The sequence below is a fragment of the Macaca mulatta genome, chromosome X, assembly GCF_049350105.2.
Source record: "Macaca mulatta isolate MMU2019108-1 chromosome X, T2T-MMU8v2.0, whole genome shotgun sequence".
Taxonomy (NCBI): domain Eukaryota; kingdom Metazoa; phylum Chordata; class Mammalia; order Primates; family Cercopithecidae; genus Macaca; species Macaca mulatta.
In genome coordinates, this window is record NC_133426.1 from 109,054,897 (window position 1) to 109,077,163 (window position 22,267).

The 22,267-nt window shown below is 41.6% G+C and overlaps 1 protein-coding gene across 5 annotated transcripts in view; it reads right to left on the minus strand.

The window, feature by feature from the left end:
• The window catches only part of LOC706140 (nuclear RNA export factor 2), a 71,552-nt gene that overhangs the window by 14,604 nt on the left and 34,681 nt on the right, over positions 1 to 22,267 (minus strand). For 3 of the 5 annotated variants that reach the window (XM_077989216.1, XM_077989217.1, XM_077989219.1), the window contains one exon: positions 4,982 to 5,077. In XM_077989216.1, the coding sequence (XP_077845342.1) occupies positions 4,982 to 5,024 (43 nt within the window). In that variant the 5' untranslated portion in view covers positions 5,025 to 5,077. Of the gene's footprint in view, positions 1 to 4,981; positions 5,078 to 6,376; positions 6,458 to 22,267 lie in introns of those variants that run through there. The other 2 variants (XM_077989220.1, XM_077989218.1) reach the window with 2 other exon arrangements.

Sequence of the window (22,267 nt, forward strand, 5' to 3'; positions counted from 1 at the left end):
AAATGTTTCAGGTTTAAGTGGCAGACTATAAGCAGCAAGGCAGAATACTCGTCACACCACACGATACAAAGGGAAAGAAAAACAAAGTCAGGTTATAAAACTGTATATTACGGTATGATTCCTCAGAAGAAAATATTAATGAAAAACTACGTTTTCATTTGTAAATATAAACACAAACAAGTCAGGGTAAAGGGACATGTGAGAATGTCAACCATGTGTAGAAGTAGGTGGCTGGAATGCAGAATGGTTATACTTTCACACCTACACTTTATACTTGTATAAGAGGATGTTTATGGCTGGGTCAGGGTTTTGTCAAGTGCTTGGGGAGAAGCACTTTTCCTATTGACCCATATACAGCATAATGGAAACCATCTATTACTGATAATCAGGTGTGAATATCTTCTCTCCGATTAATATGCTAACCTCACTTTTGACGACTCATTCAACTTCTCCTGATCCCAGGTTTCTTATATGTAAAATTCAGAGATTAGGGCTAGCTACCACCTCAATCAAGATATAGAACCTATAACACACCCCAAAAGGTTTCCAGTTGATCTCCTCTTCATCCCTTGGCCCCATACAGACATTGATATACTTTCAGTTACTATAGATTCGTCTTCCTGTTCTAGGATTTCATACAAATGGACTCATACAAGCTGTACCCTTTGGGTCTGGCTTCTTTAACTCGGCATACTGTTTCTGAGACCCATCCATGTTCTTGACTTTTCCTTGCTGAGTAAAAGCCCCTTGATGGATATACCATAATTTGTTCACCTTTTATGTTGTTGTTTTAACGAAGTTTCAGGAGGAAGTGAAAGGAGATCCTTGCCTTCAAAAAGCCATCTTTCTTGGGCAGTCTTCTATTCTTTTGTAATAGACACAATTTCATCCTTTATCACTCCTTTGTCTCTCTGGGAAAATACTATCTTAATGTCTGTTTCAGCCTCTTCCATTTTTTCTGTTCCCTCAGTGCCAATTATTGGATTTGTTGAGTTTGTGCCATCCTTCCATGCTGATCCTGGGTTGTGACTGTCTTCTGCAGAGGAGGCTCCACTGCAGAATCAGCCCTGGGCTGATTAGCTTTAATCCGTACCTTGCTCTGGCCTTGCCGGCAGTTTAGCTTCAAGCCGGACACAAACTGTGGTGGCCCCGGCTTTACCACTGTGTTTTCCCATTTCCTTTCTCTTTGAAAAAGACAATCGTCTCGATTTCTTACATGGGAATCTTTATTTCATATTTTCCAGTGTAACTATGTATTTATTATTATTGTAATATTATCATTCTGAAACCACAATTATAACATTTTTAAATTACATATTGTAAAAGGCTTGCATTCTTATCATTTAAATTGTTCAAGCAGTTCTCAACCATGATTACACATTACAGCCACTTGGGGACACTGAGACAATTCACTAGCACCAGGACACACCCAGAACAGTCAAAGCAGAACCGTGGTTAGATCCAGGCAACCACATTTTTTTTAACTCTCCACGTGAATTGCAGTGTGCAACCAAGGTTGAAAACAACTGTGCTAAAGCTTTTGGCTTATGCTTGCCAGAGGATCCTAGGAATAGCTGCCCCCTCATTCTGCTCACTTCCCACTCAGCACTGTTTTGGGGACCCAATGAGTCTATTAGCTTAGAGCGGGTGTCAGCAACTATGTCCTGTGGGCCAAATCTATCCCAGATCCCCATTTCCTTCAAGGTCTTTTGCTTGCAACCAATTTTACTGCCAAGCACTGTGTTAATCAAGGTCCCAACTTGCCTATGCCAGAATTCACTCTAGTTCTTTTATACAAACAAGATATCTGTAATAAAATATATTACATAGCTTACAAAAACTCTGTGAGGGCCAGAAAAGCAGGCCTGGATGCTGCACAGCCAGGAGAAGTCCACCCACATTATGGAACTGCTACCGCTGAAATACCACTGCTGCCTGCCCATTAATTGACATGCATGACAGAGACTGAATTCTAGAAACTCTGCAATGGCTGCCCCATAACAACTGGAGACCTCCCTCATCACAGGTAGTCCACCCCACATATGGCTCCCATGTTATTCAGTTCCACCTCTGAGTCTCATGTTGGCACATATGCTTGATGCAATAGGTATCCCATTTGGGACCCTAACTGCAAGGGACTCTGGTAAATTGTATGTGTGTGAGAGTGTATTTGTGTGTGTGTGTGTGTGTGTGTGTGCGTGTGTGTGCGTGTGTGAGAGAGAGAGAGAGAGAGACAGAGAGAGAGAGAAAGATAAAGAGCGAGAGTGTGTGCACACATGTGTGTGGTCATGTGCATGTATGTTTCCTTTCATGTTCCAACTTTCTAGTCTCTACAGTACAGGAAAGCATATAAGAATGTTTAAGAGCGTTGGAATAGTTGCCAAGTAAGCAGATTCATCGTATATTTCCAAGACATGTTTTCCGTTGTAAATGGTATATTTACAATAAAGATGGTATTTTCTATTTGTTAACATGGTTTGTGTATATTCATCTTATATCCAACAAACTTGTTGATCTCCATTATTAATTTTAATTTTCTGTAGCTTCTCTTGAGTTTCATATGAAGATAGTCACATTGACAGCTTTATTTTCACTTTTATACATGTATTAATTTGTGTGCGTAGGCATCCATGTATGACAGCTTACCGCACTGCCTAGTATGATATATGGCTTACTGCACTAGACTCAGTACGACATTGAACAGAATTCGTCATACCAGTCATCTTTATCCCTTTTCTGATTGTAAGGAGAATACTTCTAATGTTTTACTATTAAGGGTGGTGTCTGATGGGGTGTATTGTTTTGATACCCATTGTCAGTTTAAAGAGATAGCTTTCTATATTACCGATCTGCTGAGAGTTATTGTTATTGTGGTTGTTCAATCCCGGTTGGTTAATTTATTGCATACTCTTTTTTTTTAACTGGATCTTTTGTTGTATTTGTCCTGTCCTCCTCCCTTTATTCAGCTAATGTGTTAGATTACATTACAGATCTCTTAAAATGTTAAACTCAGCTTGCATGCTTGGGATTAAACACAACCTTGTTATGCTGTATTATCTGTTTTACTCATTGTTGGGTTTAGTTTGCTATTAATTGATTCACATTATTTGCGTTTATGTAACTAATTCAGATTGGCTAGTAATTTTGCCTTGTCAAGAATACACTGAATAAACCAATGTTTTCTATTCTTTGGGTTTGGAAAGTTACATATATTTTTCCCCTGGAATTCATCTATTTAATCTAAGTTTTCAAATTTTCACATCTTTTTCATAATGTGATCTTTTTCAATCTTTTATGTCACTGTAAGTGTGACACTATCTTCATTCCAAAAGTGGCTTACCTGCACCATCTCGCTAATTTTCTCTGCCCATGTGGCCAGAGATTTTATCATTATCCTGTGCTTCTGAAACACTGACATCTAGCAATTTTGTTCAACTCTCTCACATCTGTTTTCAGTTTCATCAAGGTAGGCTCTATTTTTTATCATTTTTCCTTAACATAATGGAAAGACATGGAGATTATTCCATATTAAGTAAATGATCAATGAAAAGTCCTTTCATCTACCACCTGGTTTTATTTTTATAGCTGAATACAATGGATATTCAAATATCCAATACATTCCCTCGTTTGGAAAAGACCTCTGGCTTATCAATGTTGGTCTTTTTAACCAGCGCCATCGTGTCTATTCAATTAAACTATCAGATGATTAAGGAAGAGGGCATTGCATCATTGATGTAAAAGAATTTTTACTATAAGCTTCCTTTAAGAGAAGAGCAGGCAGCGTAGAAAGAAGCAGAAAGGATGTAAAAGAAATCATACCTGGGTGGATTCAAATCCTGATTCTGTCACTTACGGCCGATGTGATGTTAGGCAAGTACTTAATCCTTCCCAGCTTCGATTCCTTCATGCAGTTGTCAGTGCTGCCATTTACCAAGTGTTTACATTCTCCCCTGTACCAGGCACCTGGTAGGACTGCCCGACCCGACTGTCTTCCTTGGGGCAGGGCCGTGCATGTGACTAGCTCTGGCCAATGGGTTGTGAGTGATGAGTGACATGGGTTATTTCTGGGTCAGAACCTTTGGTTGCTGGCTTGAGACCCTCTAGGGCTCTCTCCCACTCTGACGCAGTGAGTAACCCTTTTCTAGATGGTGGCTGCTCCATTAGTTTGGGTCTCTGAGTCATTCCAATAAGAATCGCTCAGAACCCTACATCCACCATCCCCCGAAGGATCTGCACCTGCCATAAACATGCAGCAGGAGTGAGAAATAAGCCACTGAGGTCTGGGGGTGGCCAATAAGCACGGCGTTACACTCAGCCTCTCCTGACCCATATATCTCATCTGTCAATTAAAATAACACCCTCTCAAGATTTTCCTGAGGGTTAAATGCAGCAACTTGCATGATGGCTGAGGTTATCACAGTGCTTGACATATGACAGGGGCTCAAACTATGGCAGTTGTAATTATTAAGTAACAATAGGTACTGCATCTGCTTGTCCTGACAGGTAAGTTGTATCTTGTTTTCAAGAGTGGGGCACTTTATTTGCTGCCACAGGTAACATTTCCTAACGACTTCCATTTAGGCACATATTGTTTGCCACCACCATGGTATCAGACGCATGCTTGGCGGCATCTCTGAAGAGTAAACAAGTAGGAAGATTCAAGCAGCAGAGACTGACTGATGACATAAGATAAAATGAATTAAAGAGCAATAATCAATTTCTTAATGAGCAGAATAGATTACAACTATTATAAACCCACATTCCATTGTGCTGAGTAAACAAAGGCACAAGGTTTTACAGTGTTAGAAGATGTAGTCTGAACCGGGTTTCCCCAAATATTTCCTGAAGAACACTGGCACCTCAAATGCTCTGTGGAAAAAAATGTTCCATTCCCATACAAGTTGGGGAAAGTAGCCCTCCCTTTGAGACTCGTGTTGTATATTAGTATATCATCTAAAAAACTCCTACAGTATTCGTTTACCTTCAGTTCTGTATGTCCCACACTTCCTCAGAGTAGAGCACATGTTGTTGTTGCTTTGTCCTGACCCTAGAGTCTCACAGAACAAACTTGGAAATGCTGAAATGAGAGAAAAATAGATTATTCAAGCTACATGTAATATCAAATATCACAAGTGACAACATTCTCTGACCATCTGCCAAGCAATATTTAAAACCCCGTAAGATTAAGCACAATCTTGCTATTTGCTCAACTTCATTCACCCAATACCGCTTTCATGACATACCAAATGTTATCACCCATGATTGTAACTTAAATCCGTTCACTATACTTTTCCACAGGAAGAAAAGGAGAGAGTTTTCAGGAAGGAACCTAAGAAGCCATCATTAGAAAACCAGGGGTTGATGGGGGAAGAATCAGAAACAAAAGAGTGCCAAGCTATACTACTATAAGCCACTGAGACATCCTAAGCACATACACACACAAAAAATTGTCACCCCACTCCCAAATGTACTTTTTAAAGCCAGTGAAGTTCAAACAAAGTATAACAAGTAAATTCCGAATCTTCACATCATGACGACTTGGACACTTTTATTGAAATATCAAATTCTCTTTAAAAAAAATTCCCGATTCCCCTCTCTCCCTTTCGCCCACCCCCCTGAGCCCATGTTTAGAAAATTTAGTAGAAAAATAAATCATGGAAACAAAGAGAATCTTTACATAATGGAAAAAGAGACAGAAACTAAGATTGGATCTGGAATCGTCTATACAAACTGGGATCTAGGAAGTCTCGAGTGTCCTTAATAACAATATGATCTGAGGAGGGGCAGAGGACAGAATCACCTGGCACGGACGGTGAATCAGGCAGGGTGACTGGCAAGGGTAGGGTTTTTCGTGTGGGGGCGGGAAGAGGGGGGATCCCATGAGGCTTCCACAGCCCTACCCGGGAGAAACGACTTACAAGTTCATGAATTCCCGCCGCCCCACTACCAACCCTACCCCTATCCCGCCAACCCCATATTCTGCCCCAGTGCTTTCTCCTCCTTCACTTCACTCTCTACCAACAACAGCTCCTGTGAGTCCAGGATCAAGGCGAATGGCAGACATAGATGCATGGGTGCATACGCGTGCGCACGCATGCGCGCGCGCGCGCGCACACACACACACACACACACACACACGAGTTTCTCTGCCAGGTGTTCACAAGTTTGGCCACATTAGGAAAGTCCTCCGCTACCTTCACCCAAACCTCCCATACCCCCGACCCTTCCGCAGCCCCCACCCTTCCCCACCCCCCACCCCCCCACATCACCACCCCTCCACCCCCCTCACCACCCCACCCCACCCCTTCAGAGCCTCTGCTATTTGGAGATTGCTCAGCCACCCCCTAAAGCCCAATTCTCAGTAAACTTCTAGTACCGGCTGGTTCCACTCGTACCAGACCTCCTTCCAGCGTGGCAGGATATGAAAGTTGCCGGAAGGCTTGAGATCGGAGCTGCAGTCCAATAAAACTTCCGCCTGAGTCAGGGCGTGGAGCCGGAAGCACCTCTCTGACGGGATTTGGAGCACTCAATCTTCACATGAATGGGAGGGTGCGGAATCTCACGTGACCATAAGAGTCACATGTACAACAGCCATTGGTTAGCTGCGGTGCTCACAGGACCACAAAGGCTTTGCCTGCCACCAGATGATAGGAGCCACTTGGCTGCCCACGCACGCATCTGCAGAGTTCGGCAGCTCACAATCTTCACGTGACAGAGAGGAATGAGCCTGACACTGTGGCCATGGGGAGGGGTGGGTGGGAGCAGTGTACATGACCATAACATCCACATGACCCTAAACAGTAGGTCATCTATATGACTTCGAGGGCTGAGACTTCCACATGCTGGTGGCCAGTAATGGCCAGGTGAGGGAAGAATCCATGTGAGCAACAGGGTTCAGGAGTCCACCATACTGCAGTGACTGGAAGAGCTGGGCCCATCACATGACCATAGGAGCAACACGACAAGAGAGGCCACATGACCTCAAAGTTTTAGAACCCTTGGTGCTGATATGACCAGCAGGGCCCTGTCAGTAGGACTCACAATTGTAGGGTTCACATGATGGTGGCATCCACATGACTTGCAGCCTTGGGATCCTGCAAGGCTCAAGTACCCAGGATAGGTGGGTCAGCTTGGGTCAATTTCCTGACAGTAGAATCCAACCACTGTAGAGTTCTCCTGATCTGCATGTTTCAGGGGACCGTTCTGTTCATGAGACCCGGAGCTCTGAGACTGCCCGTATTACTGAGATGGTGGTACCTCCAGATAACCTTCCACAGCACACAAACTTGAGCTTTTGCTACCCCATCCCACGTTTTATTTATTTATTTATTTTTATTTTTTGAGGCGGAGTTTTGCTCTTGTTGCCCAGGCTGGAGTGCAATGGCACGATCTCGGCTCACTGCAACCTCTGCCTCCCGGGTTCAAGCGATTCTCCTGTCTCAACCTCCCAAGTAGCTGGGATTGCAGGCGCCCGCCACCACGCCCGGCTAATTTTTGTATTTTTTTAGTAGAGATGGGGTTTCACCACGTTGGCCAGGCTGGTCTCAAACTCCTGGCCTCAGGTGATCCGCCCACCTTGGCCTCCCAATGTGCTGGGATTACCGTGTGAGCCACCGCTCCTGGTCCCCCATCCCTCTTTAATATATTTTATGTGTTTCATTTCTAACAACACTTGAAATTTAATACTTCACGATGAAAAAGGCCCTCACTAAAACCATAATCGTTGACACTACTGCAAGAGCCTAAGCAGTTCGTACAGGTAAGCACCGTTGACTTAATTTCATACAGGGCCAAAGGAAATTAAGGCAAACCTAATGAATTTTAGTTGTTCATTTGAAAAAGAAAATGTGTATAGTGATTAGTATGTGCCACACACTCCAAAAGGTTAACGCATTTAAGAGTGCTAACTCTATGGAGTGGGCGGTATACCAGAATTTTACAGACGAGGAAATTGAAGCACAGAGGCGTTAAGATCACTTGCCTAAGAGGTCACAGACATTGCAGGTGGCAAACCAGCTGTCTCTCCCAGGCAGTATGGTGCTAGACTGTTCTGACCACCCCCCGGGTTTTCCAAAGGAAATTAATTTTAGTTCAGCCGTATTAATTCACAAAAACTGGAAGACAGACCCGGTTACTGAGAGTTGAGGTCTTGGATGTTCTCATTGAAATACCAACTAAGTAATTTCAATTACTATCAGTAATTAGCACCAGTCAACGCTGAATCTAATTAAGGACCTCAGGAGATTCATTTAAATGTATACATATAAACCTACTATTAATATATAAAATATGTGTATACGAAAGTCAGTATAAAATGTTTGAGGTTAGCTGAAAACATTTCCTTCTTTAAAAAAGATTACTGAAAAGAGAAAGATTGGCACTTTTAAAACATCATACCTGGCTCTGGCCTGAACTGCAACAATTTTGTACGAGTGGAATCTGAATTATAATTAGATTTTACTGTATTTTTATTCTGCCTGTGTCTCCCCAGAAAGGATAGAGAAGGAGAGTACACACTGCAGTTGTTGTTAATCACAATTTCACGACCACCTGTTTTGCTGATTTGCGTGGGAAACTGCAGCTTCATCTGCATGTCCAAAATAAATTTGGCGGAGTGGAGTCTTTCTGGTTTGCTTGCAGAGGCAAACAATGCTATACAAGCGTTGGGATTACTTTGCTAGGTTCCCGCACTGGGGCCTGGCTACATGAATAAGCAGAAGAAAACTCAACAGACCAAATTTTCCACCACAGTTAAAGTTGAATATACTAGTGAGGACAACAGGCTGTGTTTGTGGCTTTAAGGTTATCAAAGGAAGTCATGACATTTGGACGAGATCGGGTGCGTTCAGGGTGGTATGGCCGTAGACTGAAGTCATGATATTTGGAGTGAAAGACTAGGAAGTGCCAATCAGTGGGTCTCGGATAATTCTGGAGAATTATTTATGGGACTCATGTGAATAGAGAATATAAAATGGGGCTACATATTTATGAAAGAGCCTATTATGAAAGTTCAAGTTGGATTTAGGAAGTATCTATACAAAGTCACAGGATGGAAGCCTACTTCAAGACCTGGTATCTGCCCTGGCCCCAGTTTCTATCATTACATACAGATGAACAGATCACCAGTAAAAGACAGAGCAGAATTTTATCTAGCCCACCTATGCTCAACTGGAACTTACACAGTATTGATGATGGTCAAATTCTTTCACCAAAAGACAAATCCTGATTATAACTCTTACATTAAGTCATAGTTTCCTCCTGTCAGACCTGATACTCATATCATTCGCTCTTTCTCTGAGATGATTATCAGGACTTTGTTAGGATTTTAAGTTACACCAATGGAAGTCTGTCAGTGCTCTAATATACACAAACAATGGGGGAAGGTAACTCTACAGACAAAGACTCGTATGTCTGGGGTCCAGTTTAGGCACTGAATTTATTAGGCGCTGTGTCTACTGGGGTGAGACAGGTTGATAAGCCATTTCTCTTGCATGTGATATGGCAGGATTTAACGGGAACAACTTCACCTTCTTTTACCTTTTCGTTCTGTGGTGGACATTTTGGGGATCCATGCTAGTGGTTTTAGGAGGAGTGGCTTTACCTAACAGAAAAGAGAGAAAGGGGAGTACTGGAACTCCCCTTTCTAGAACTTACTTACTTTACTTAGAACTCCCCTAAGTATCAGAACGGTTGTGACGTTGTTAAATTAGACATACTCTAAGGCTTTTGGTTTGAACACAGATACATACACCTGAACTAGGTGTCCTATGTAAATTAACTTTCAGAAAGTAAAAATGACTGACCTAGCAACAGCATACAAGGGAAAGCATAAGATGGGACTCTATCATTATGGGCAATGCATTCAAGACATATTTTTCTGTGTTCCTTTGTGAAATTCATTAACGTAGCTAGAAGTAACTTTATGTCAGTGCCAAGCAATAGGAAAAAAAGAGAAGCAGTTGCAGATAGTGCTCCCTGGCAAATTACTCAATATGCCAACCCCTCAATGCAAGGTAAAATTCAACAGCTCTAGGTAATAGGCTCACTCTTTGAGGATTACCACAGCATACAAGTACAAAATTACATCTACAATGAAAACTTCCTTCAGGCAAAGGATGGAGAGGAGTGAAAAGGTAGGGATTCCATAGAGGGTGTTTACTCAAGAGTAGTGCCACATGTGAAGATGCAGCTCTCTGGTCCAATGTGCAAACCCCCTCCACTGTGAAGACCATTTAATAAAATGAGCAATTATGATTCAAAGATTTCTAATGTATTGAAAGTAGAGAATTTTAAATTTCCCAGATTGCTTCTTGTTATCTGCTCAAGGCAACTATATTTTGCAATTCAAAAAATAGCTCAAAATACTCTGTTGGAAAACATTTTCAGATAATTTTTAAAATATAGCCAGCCACATTGTTTTCTTTTTAATGTATGAAAAATTTACACTTTGTTTCTTGTGATCAGCTTATCACTGATAAATTATTATCAGTGATTAGATCCTGTGAAAAAATGCAAGATATATAACGTTTGTGTTTTCTTTTAATCCTTGGATTTAAAACATCACGTAGTTTATCAACAGTTATAGAATAACTCACTGGTTGGATTGCTCAATTGGCTAAGTCCATCAAGGAGTTAGCAAATAATGAACCAGTGAACACGGTTAAGCTCATTTGACAGTGTAGATGCAGACTAAGGCAAAACATGAGCAAAAACACATTACATATCTTGTCTATGTGATACTACAACGTCTTTATTAAGAGCTTCCATTTATATATTGATAATTAATTTTCAAATCTGCATATTCGCAGATTGGGTGATTATCTTATTCTTAATTTTCTTTTCATATGCATATTTGGTATCGTTATGGAAACATATTCTTTTCAAAGCATGAATAAATGTGTGCATTAGAGGAAAAGGTTGTTGTTCAATTTTGGTACATTATAGGAGTCTGACTCTCTTCTTTTTTCTCTCTTTGAGACGGAGTCTCGCTCTGTTGCCCAGGCTGGAGTGCAGCGGTGGGATCTCGGCTCACTGCAACCTCCGCCTCCCAGGTTCAAGTGATTCTCCTGCCTCAGCCTCCTGAGTAGCTGGGACTACAAGTGCGTGCCACCAAACCCTAATTTTTTGTGTTGTTGGTAGAGACGGGGTTTCACCTTGTTAGCCAGGATGGTCTCGATCTCCTGACCGCGTGACCCACCCGCCTTGGCCTCCCAAAGTGTTGAATTACAGGCGTGAGCCCCCACGCCCGGCTGAGTCTGACTTTCTTCTAAAGACCCAGGGCTTTTAAGGCTGTTCCATATTGAAATCTGAGGATCTTTGATGTCTTTATGAAGTCTGTGTCACGTGTTTACAGAAAGACAAAACTTAACAGTAACTATGAAGAATTCATTTACCTCTGGTCAAATAATCCCGACACGACATCATCTCAGGACAACAGCGAATAGAAAACTTTGCCAACGAATCGAAAAAGAATGAAAATGGAATTCAAGCATCCCACAGTGGATGCCTGTTGAGGTTCTTCCAAAACATATACTGCACAGGGGAGAGCTCTCATGCTTTGTAACTGCCTATTCATGAATTTAATATAGGTAGCTCCTGAATAAAGTATCTGTCTTTGTTACCCGAAGAGTCACTCTATTAGGAAACAAGAAGGACTTGAATATTGTGCTTACTATGCTCATAGTGGTATATATAATTTGAGTCTGTACCTGCAGGTGACATTTTTGTTTACCTACACAATATACATTCCTCACCTTCCTGACTGGGCTCAGGCCTCCATCAGTGTATCTCCTCCCAATAGAGTCATGTGCTTGAGCATATATGGTCACATTCTTAGCTCCAAGAGTGGGCCCAGAATTAGTCTAATCTAATCCAATAATCCAATGCCCAATCCAGCAGTGGTTGGGTCAAGACTTAGCCTGGATCTTTACATCTTTCAGTTACTGGCTCAGTTAACCATGAAACTCACCTTGCCTCTGAACTCTCAGTTATATAAGCAAATGTCTTTCCTTATCGGATAACCCAGCGAGACTTGCACTTTCTGTTAGTTGTAGTTTAAATATCCCTGGCCAATACACATTCAATTTTATGGCCATCCTGGACATCTTACAAAGATGGCTTTCTAAAATAAAACCAACATATTGGTCTTTCGGTCAAAGATTTTTACGTCCCGTTCAGAGTTTCTACACCTAATCTTGTCACAATCTCGGGTGACTTCAATGTCCATGTAGAAAACCAATCTGATTCCAAGCCTCATGGTCGCAAGACCTCTTATTTGACTGCCATGCTCATGGGCACTCCCTGGATCTTGCTACCTCTTGGAACTGCCCCAACTCTAAAATAGTGCACTTTTAGATTTTATTGTGGCAACCTTCTTGTAACTCTGAACATCGTGCTTTATATATTTCTTGGCTATGTTTTTGAGTGCACGTAAGTTCAGACTTTTTAGCTCTTTGATAAATGTTCTATCATGACTACCTGGTGGCCTTCTTTATTCCAAATAATTATTGTTGTCTCAACATTGATTTTTTTTGTCTGATACTAATACAAAAGTAACAGTTTTAAATGGTTTGACTTGTGACTGGTATTGTGGGGTTTTTTTATTTTTTTTTTTTCCCTCCATCACTTTATTTACTTCATTTCTGTGACAGGCCAGGAGAGTTACGTGCATGATGCCCGATACTGAGATGACATTGCTATGAGAGACAAGAGAGCCAAGGTGAGAGAAGGGGCAATGAGCAGGCAAGTGTATGACATGCTGGGCTTTCATAATCCTGCAGCTTCTCAAGTTCAGAAGACTCTCTACAGGCAAAGAGGTTCTGGTGGATGGCAGGAAAGATCTGGGACAACTAAGCCCCAGATAAGACTACACTAAGACTACTTTATTAATCAAGAGTGGTTTCACTGAGGAGAGACAGGGGCATTTACTACTGAGGATTTGGGACTGGAGCACAGTTAGACAGGAGGAATATGTTTTGGTGACCGATTGCACAGCATAGTGAGCAGAGTTAATCATAATGTATCATATATTTCAATATTGCTTTAAAAGTAGATTTTAGATCTTCTCATCACAAAATGTGATAAGTAGGTGAGATGATGGATATATTAATTAGCTTGAGTTAGTCTTTCTAAATGTATACACTTATCAAAATATCACATTGTGCCCCGTAAATATATACAATTTTATAAAATTAAAAAATAAATAAATAAAATTTAAAAACAAATGAAAGGAACACAGAACTTGAAGTCCAACATTTTGCTATTACTAACGGAACCTCTCTTTTACTTCATGACACTTGACCTTTCTTAGTTTCAGCTTTCTATTTAGCTATAGACAAAATTATCCGTCATGACCCTCACTTTGGTGTGAGAATTAAATGAAACTTACATAAAGCTCTGTGTAGAATAAGGGCTGAGTGGTTTAGCACTGTGGGAGCAGCTGAGTGCCAAACGCTCCTCCTCTACACCCTCTTTATTTAATCATCGGTCCCTGGGACACCGGCTGCCATGGCTACGCACATGAATACCCTTGAGGGTAAGGAGAATGTATGCTACGGCAGGAACTGTGGTACTCACGCCTGAAAAACAATGACTGTTAACCAACTTGGTGCCATGCTTAAGTCTCCCTGGGGTGATGGGTTCCTTCCTTTTCTCTTTCTCTCTTTCTCTCTTTCTTTCTTTCTTTCTTTTTTTTTTTTTTTTTTTTTTTTTTTTTTTTTTTGTAGTAACTGACAGGGGTTCATCCCTAGGCCCATCTCAGGGATCCACAATCACAAATAATGTCCATATGGCTGCCCCAAGCAGCCATTGATGTTCACCAGGCTAGACACAGTGACCAAAGAGCTCTAGCTTGATCCTTGCTAAACAGGACTCAAGTGCTGTATTCGTTTCTTCAGGCTGCTATAACAAATTTCCATAAATGGGTGGCTTAAAACAACAGAATTTTATACTCTCACATTTCTATTGGCCAAATGTTTGAAATCAAGGTGTCAGCAAGATCGGTACCTTGTGCTGGGGGTGGCAGTTAAAGGGAGAATCTGTACCACACATCTCTCTTAGCTTCTGGTGGTTGCTGGCAATCCTTGGCATTCCTTGGCTTGTGGCAGCTTACCGCTAATCTCTGCCTCGGTTGTCACATGGCAATCTCCCTATGTGTCTGTCTCTGTGTCCCAATTTTCCTCTTCTTATAAAGATACCGGCCATTGGATTAGGGCACGCCCTAGTCCAGTGTGACTTTATCGTCACTTGATTACATCTACAGAGACCTTACTTCCAATTAAAATCACCTTCACAGATTCCAGGTAGACATAAATTTGCGGGGGTGGGGGGATGCATGCACTATTCAACCCAATAGAGTCTACCCTCTGGCTCCCCAATATTTACATTCTTACCGTGAGTAAAATATAGTCACCCCATCTCCAAATCCCCCAGATCTTCACCTATTCCAGCATTAACCCTAAATCCAAAATCTCATCTAAAATTGTCAGGATCTTACCGAGTAGACTTTGGGTAAGGTCCACCCTGGGGCAATGTTCCTCTCTGTCTGCAGGCCTATGAAGCTAGAAAACAAGTTATCTACTTCTAGAATACTACGGTGGGACGGACGTAGGTTAGACGTCCCCTTCACAAAAGGGAGACGGTGGAAAGATTAAAGGGATTGTCGCTCTGGGGCAAGTTCACAACCCAGCAGGAAAAAAGTCCATTAAGATTCAGGCCGAGAGTAAACTTCCATGGTTCAATCTTCTGCCCCATGGGCCCTTCAGGGAGGCAGCCCCAAATTTTGGGACCCTCCAGGGAGGCAGCCCCATCTTCCTGGCTTTCTGGGTCAGGGACTCAGTCCATCTAGCCCTCCAGGGTAATGACAATGCCATTTCTGGTCTGGTCTTCCATGTTTCTGCCTTCAGAGACATGCTTCTTTCATTTTTGTCCCATCTCCGGCCATTTCAGTCCAGGCTGGCAGCATTTCTGCTAGTATAAAACTCTCAAAATCTTTGCCAGGTTTTTGTGGATGCCAAAGGAATCCACGCAACTAGATATGTAGGCTCTGTGTGGGTCCTTCCTGGATTACCCTATCTCGTTTCCTGGCTTATGCCAAGACGGTTGGTTGGGTCCACATGCCTAGTCTCATGAGCAAATGGCTGTTCAGCCACACCTTTCGCCCTGTTTCCATAGTGCACTATCTGGGTAGACTGTGAATTTTCCAAATCATCAAGCATGGTTCCTTTTGGCTTAACAGTTCCTGCCTCTCACATTTTAGTATAAAGAGACAAGGCCACGCCTTCCAGAGTTTGCATGGAAATCTCCTAGCTAGCTACATATCCAAGTTCATCACTTACAAGACCTGCTTTCTGCACAATTCAGTCAAGTTTTCTGACACTCTATTACAAGGGTCACTTTTCCTCCAGTGTTCATTAACATGTGTCTAATTTCCATCTCAGACCGCATAGTAAGCAGTTTCAATATTCATATTTCTAGCATGATTCTGTTCATAATGATATATGTGTTCTCTAAGATGATAAACACTTTTTACAACTCTTCTCACTTCCTTCTGGAGCTCTCACAAGAATCACCTTTAGCATTCATATTTCTACCAACAGTCTCTTTGAGGCAATCTAGGGTTTTCATATCATGTGCCTCAAGTCTTCCAGCCTCTAGTCATTATCCAATTACAAAGCCACTTCCGTATTTTTAGACATTTGTGACAGGAACAACCCACGTCTTAGCACTAAAATCTGCATTAGTTTCTTAGGGCTGCCATAACAAAATACCCAAATTGGGTGGCTAAAAGCAAGATAAATTTATTCTCACACAGTTCTGGGGGCTAGAAGTACAAATCAAGATGTCAGGAGGGCCATGCTCCATCTGAGGGAAGAAGCCTTTCTTAGCTCTCCTAGTTCCTGGTAGATGCTGGTAGTCCTTGGCACTCCTTGGTTTGTAATGCCTTACTCCAGTCTCCGTCTGTGTCTCCACGCGACTCCCCTATGTGTCTGTGTCTCCTTGTCCAAATTTACCTCTATTTATAGGGACAGCAGTCATATTGGAGTTAGGGCCTACCCTAGTTCAATATGATCTCATCTTAATGTGACTGTGTCTGAAAAAACACTATTTCCAAATACGGCCACATTTACAGGTTCAGGGTGGACAGGAATTTGGCAGGGGCCACTATACGACTCAGTAGATGCCTCAATTTTTAAAAACTGTAGAAGAGTATCCTACTTTCCATCCATTTGAGTGCATTTTATTAACTATTTTTTTGTAGGTTCTAGATCCATTATGTTTCAGACATCATAAGACATTTGTCAGTAAAGTCAATGAGATTATTTTTAAAGTCTCTACCATGAAGCTGGTAAAATTAGACACTACAAGTTCAAAAAGGACAGTATGAGCAGTAAAAATTATCACATATATAATTATAGATGCAAAACTTCTAAATTAATTATTACGAAACTTAACTAGTGTATGTCTATTAAAAAAGGGTTCGTTCCAGGAATGAAAGGGTACTGGAACATTAGAGAATCTATCAATCTACTTCTGATCACTTCAGGAATACTGAGTGCAAATGCTTTTTATGCTCCCACCAGAAAACTCCTAATAACGAAGTCCGGGGATGGGGGGTGCAAAGCAGGACAAAAAAATCAGAAGGTATCAGACAACGACACCAGACCAAGACAACTATGTTAGCAAAATTTTATAAGCTAGAAAACAGACGAATAAGTCGTAAGTCCGTAGAAGACCACAGAAACTAATTCAGCAAGAAACAAACTTCAGAACTCTGGTATTAGAGGTGCTAAAAATGGTCAGAGACTAGAAAATGTGGATAATTCCTGGAGTATTCAAGGAAGGCATCATAGGGAGAGCAATCACCCCTACACTTTCCAACATGCTGAACAGCCAGGATTTCCACCCCAGGCTCAATATGAACCCCAGTTTTCTTCACATCCTCATTCTTCTCTAGAAGACCCTGTAAGAGCCACTGTACCACATCCTACAATGGTTTATTTTTACATTCTGTGGGTGTCGAGGTGGGAGTATATTGGTGAATGTTCCTTTTAACAATTAAACTGCCAAATGAGAACATAACGATCTAGACCTTCTCTAATATTCTCTTCTGTATGACTGAGAAGTCATCCATGTTGGGAGAATCTCAGGACTGGTGGGCAGGTGATCAAAGAAGCAGGACAGAGGTGCATAAACAGGGTAAGAGTGGAAAACACTAGGCACGTGCCAGAACCCACCCAATGTTTTTAAACAGCTAAACCACTCTAAAGAGGACTGAGAACCTGCTGCATGTAGCTGTGGCAAGTTTGGATCTTCTCTTTTTTCTTCTCTTTCAGAATTGTTCCATATCTCTGAAGTAAAGCTCATGTTTAACCACTCGACTTCCGCTGACATAATTTGCAATGACTGCAGCTAACTTACTGAAGCAAAGTATTATTAGGGCGCCAAGAGCCACCTTTGCTCTTGCCCTGCTTTGACAGTAGATGCTGAAATTCACCTCCGACTCCCAAACCAATGATAAATCTGATTACCAAAACTTTCAATGTGCATTTATAGACGTCTTCATGGGGACAAACGGGGGAGATTCAATGGCACATGTCCCAGTGAAATGTCACCAAACAGTCTGCGTTAGACAATCTTGCCTCTCTTCCTCATACCCTCATGAGATGGATGGGCATCAGCTCCTGTTCTTCCTGAACAGTCTCATTCCCTTCAAATCTCTTTTCTCTGTGGAGCCATTTATCCCTGTGAGGTTCTGATGACTGAATCCTCAGACTCATCACCCTGATCAGCACATCAAGGACCTTTATTCTTAACCCCCTTCTTTAGAATATAAAAGAGTTGTATATAATAATTGTTTTTCACTGTCACATTGATTTTTCTCACATCCTACTCAGAGCTTCCTACCATAGGTCTTTGAGCCCAAGGACCAAGTATCTTTTCAACAGACTTCTTGAGCTGGAACTTTGGTTCCTGGCTGAGCCAACAATGTCAGCCAACCTATTTGTTTATTTATTTATTTATCCATGAAAAATCAGCTGTGTTTATTGCTATCTAGTTTTGGCCAGATCAGGGCTGCTTGCCTGAAAAGCATTTACTTAAGCACCACTTTTATTAAGGTTTGGAACTTGACCAAGGCTGTTGGGTCTTTCATATAAAGAATGGGTCTGGAGAGAGTAGTCATGTCTTTTACGCCCATTCCTAGAAACCTTAGAGAGTGAACACTCAGGGGCCTGGCTCCTGGACTCTGAAATATGAAACAGATGATTATGCGTTTGAGTAGGAAATCTGAGAAATGATTGTCCTAGGTTATGAGTTTTACAAGCTCATTCGTTTATTCAAACAACAATTAGTTCAACAGTTTTATTTATATGTAACTGGCAAGCAATAAACTGTATACACTTACATTTAGATTGCACAATTTGATAAGTTTTGACACACGTGTACATCCATGGAGTCACAATCACTAAAAGGTAATGAATAAATTCATCTCTACCTAAAGTTGCTCATGTCCCTTGTTACTTCCTCCCCACTCTGTCCCTCAGCCTTTCCACGATCTCCAGACTATCATTGATTTGCTTTCTGTTACTGTAAATCAGTTTGCATGTTCCCGAGCTTTATATAAATGGAATCCTACAGTTTGTTTCTTTTTTGTTCTTCTGGATTATTTCATTAGGCACAGTTATTTGGAAATTTATCTATGTTGTTGAGTGTATGTACCGTGTTACTTTTTTCCTTTTTAATCACCAAGCAGTACACCACAAGTGTTTTCCAGTCACCAAATAATATGATGAATATTTCAGTTGTTTCCAGGTATGGGCTATTACTAGTAAGGCTTTTATGAAAATTCATGTATAAGTCTTTGGGTAGATATATGTTTTCATTTCTCTTGGTTAATTGTCTTGGAGTAAGATGGTTAGAAAGTATGATGGGTGTAAGTTCAGCTTTTTAAGAAACTGCCAAACTGTTCTTCAAGGTAGTTATACCATTTTATATTTCCATTCAACCGATAATTATTAAGGATCTACTGTGTCCCAGGTGCCATCCTAGATGCTGATGACACAGCAGTAGTCAAACCAGGTAATTATGCAAATCCTTATTCAGGAAAGCTGGAGAGTGTCCCAAGTTTGTTCACAGGAAGCAGTGGGGTGGAGCTTCGTAGGTTAGATGTTTACTAGGGACTTCCCTGGAGCCAACATCTGCAGCAGGAGAGGAAGAGGAAGAAAGTAGGATCACACTAAGGGAAAAGTCAGTCTGCAAGTGCAGGCCCAGTGACAGCTTTCGGGAACCCCATGGGGAGTTGTGGAGCTAAAAAATGCTGAACCAGAGTTGGCTGGCACTGGGCCCAAGTGGCTGGCATTTATACCCCACCTACATCGGTCACTGGTTGTGGAATACCACAGGAAGGACCCAACCTTGGGCAAGACAGCTCTCTTCAGCAGCGGGTTATCCCTGAAAATAGTGACAGCTGAAGGCTATCTGCTGATATCCGTGCCAGCAAGTGGGGCAACAAGACTTTACTTGAGTTCACGGGGATCTAGTAAGTATGTCTCTGTGCCTGTCACAGTCTACCTTTGCACTGATTGGATCCGCTTCTCCATATGCACCCGGGGAGGGGCTTCTCCAGGATCCAGTGAGTCTGCATTACTAAGGAAAACTGAGAAGAAGATGGTTACCAGAACACACTCTAGCCCGCACCAGACTGCTGCAGCTAGTCCTGTGGCCAAATAGGTACTTAACTCCGTTCACCATCCATTCTAGATTCCCTTCACCTTCAGCTTCTAAGTATGATGGTCTTAATGGCTTATAGGTGGCATTGTCTGGACCTTCATCCCTTGTCACCCTGCCTTTCTCAAGTCTGGATTGCTCCCTTGTACTTTTATTGACAACCCTGGGGAGTACCAAGAAGCACTGAGTGGATTGCATAGAAGCTAAATACATTTCTCCTTGATTCCAACGTGTAATAACATCTCCACTTTTCCCAATGACCAGATTCCATTACCCCTGTCAGGACACTGACTCCTCTCTCTGTCGGTTAGTTGATGGGCATAGAGAGGATAAAAGGGGCTCAGGTGGAATTTGTAGCTTTTAATTCAGTGAGACTCTTGTCTCATCAATGACAATTAATGAAAGTGATCCTTCTTTGAGGACCAGGGCTTCTGACACAGCAGAACCCATTGTTCCCGGTACAGCTGTATAAATTTCCCCAACTGGGTCAACTGGAGTGATGGCAAGTTGGGGCACTCCTGCTTGCACTTCTTATTTTCCACATCCATTTTTATTTTATTATTTTATTTTATTTATTTTATTTCTGAGGACACAGAGCTCTTCAAATGTCCTTCACTCCAGGTGTATACTGAGTTCAGACGATGACTCCCAATGATACTAAAATTTTGCCTCCTTCTGCAGTCCGTTCCGATGTCCTATTAGGGAAGCAGCTTCTGCTTGGCACAAAAGGTCATACAACCATCGGCTCTCATGTTCATGGGTCTATTTCCACAGGCCATTGCTGTAAATTCGGTCTCCTGATCTGCTGGGATATTCTATGGGGATCCCATCACAGCGGGTCAAACATTCTGTAAGATCTTAGATGAAAGTGAAGGCAAATAAAGGCATGGAAAATGTCTGTATTTCTCTCAAAAGGATCATTGGCCATTCCACAACGAAGAGTCCAAATCTCTTCAATGCACTTGCATATTTGACACTCAACACTAATTTCTGCTGCTGGAAGTTTGGACATTGAACAGCAGCATAGCTGGATTTGCCTATGAAATGCAAAGACCCATCTTGTTAGGCCCAGACATATAATCTGTCTGACGCTTTGTGCACGTTCACATCCTAACAGAAATGAGGTAGCAGTTAAGAGAGGCTAAGTGACATCAGCTGACCGAGTCATTCTGTCTTCTTGGTTGTTCAAAGCCTTTTTGATGCTGGATGCTGTCCATTGAGTGTGAGCTTGTGATATAAAAATTTTCACACTGCAAGCTCACTCCCATATTTCCAACCATGTATGTCTTCTTAGGCTTCCTATCCCTGGGCCTCCATTTTTTCTCCTTACAAGCTATGAGTCAACATATATTCTAACCTCCAGCAATTTCTCTTTCCACACAAAGTGGACTACCAAGTGTACCACATGAAGTCCTTCCCACTGAGGAGATACTTTTCTCTCCACTGTCTTTAAAGGCCACCCCTGAGTGCAGCTGTGTAGAGTCATACCCATGTTTGAAAGAAGAGCAAAAGAAAACCAAAAAAAAAAAAAAAAAAAAAAAAAAAAAAAAAAAAAAGAAAAGAAAAAATAATATGAGGAGAGAAAGCAATGAAGAATAAAAGAAAAGTACAATAGAGGCCGGGCATGGTAATCTCAGCACTTTGGGAGGCTGAGGCAGGCAGATCATGGGGTCAGGAGTTCGAGACCAGGCTGACCAACATGGTGAAACTCCGACTCTACTAAAAATACAAAAATTAGCTGGGCGTGGTGTCACGTGCCTGTAATCCCAGCTACTCAAGAGACTGAGGCAGGAGAATCGCTTGAACCAGGGAGGCGGTAGTGAGCCGAGATGGCGCCACTGCACTCCAGCCTGGGCGACAGAGTGAGACTCTGTCTCAAACAAACAAACAAACAAAAAACTATATATATATATATATATATGTATACACACACACACATACACACACACACATATATATACACACATATATATACACACACATATATATATATACACCTATATATAGAAAGCAAGAAAGAGAAAAGTACACTAGAGAGAATCAACAAAATCAACCAAACCAAAGGTCGGTTTCTGAAAAGACTGACAAAATAGCCAACATTGGCAATATTGGTGAAGAGAGAAAGATGGAGAGCAGTGGGCACGAGAAAAGAGAGAGAGAACACAAAGGAACAATATTAAAAATTAAAAAGCAGAATATGATTAGACATAAACAATAAAGATAATACCAAAAACAATTTCATACTGATATAAATGAAGGCCTAGACAATGTAGAAATTTTGAAAGATAAACATATCCTGCCTAAACTAACTATAGAAGAAATAGAAAACTTGACTAGATTTAACAATCATTAAAGAAATTACTGTGGACTACTAGAGGGAGCAGGGAGCAGATATGGGTTGAAACCCTATTTATTGGATACTATGCTCACTACCTGAGTGATGGGATCTGCACCCCAAACCTCAGCATCACACAATATCCCCATGTAACAAACCTGTATGTGTAACCATTCTATCTAAAAATAAAAGTTGACATTAAAAATA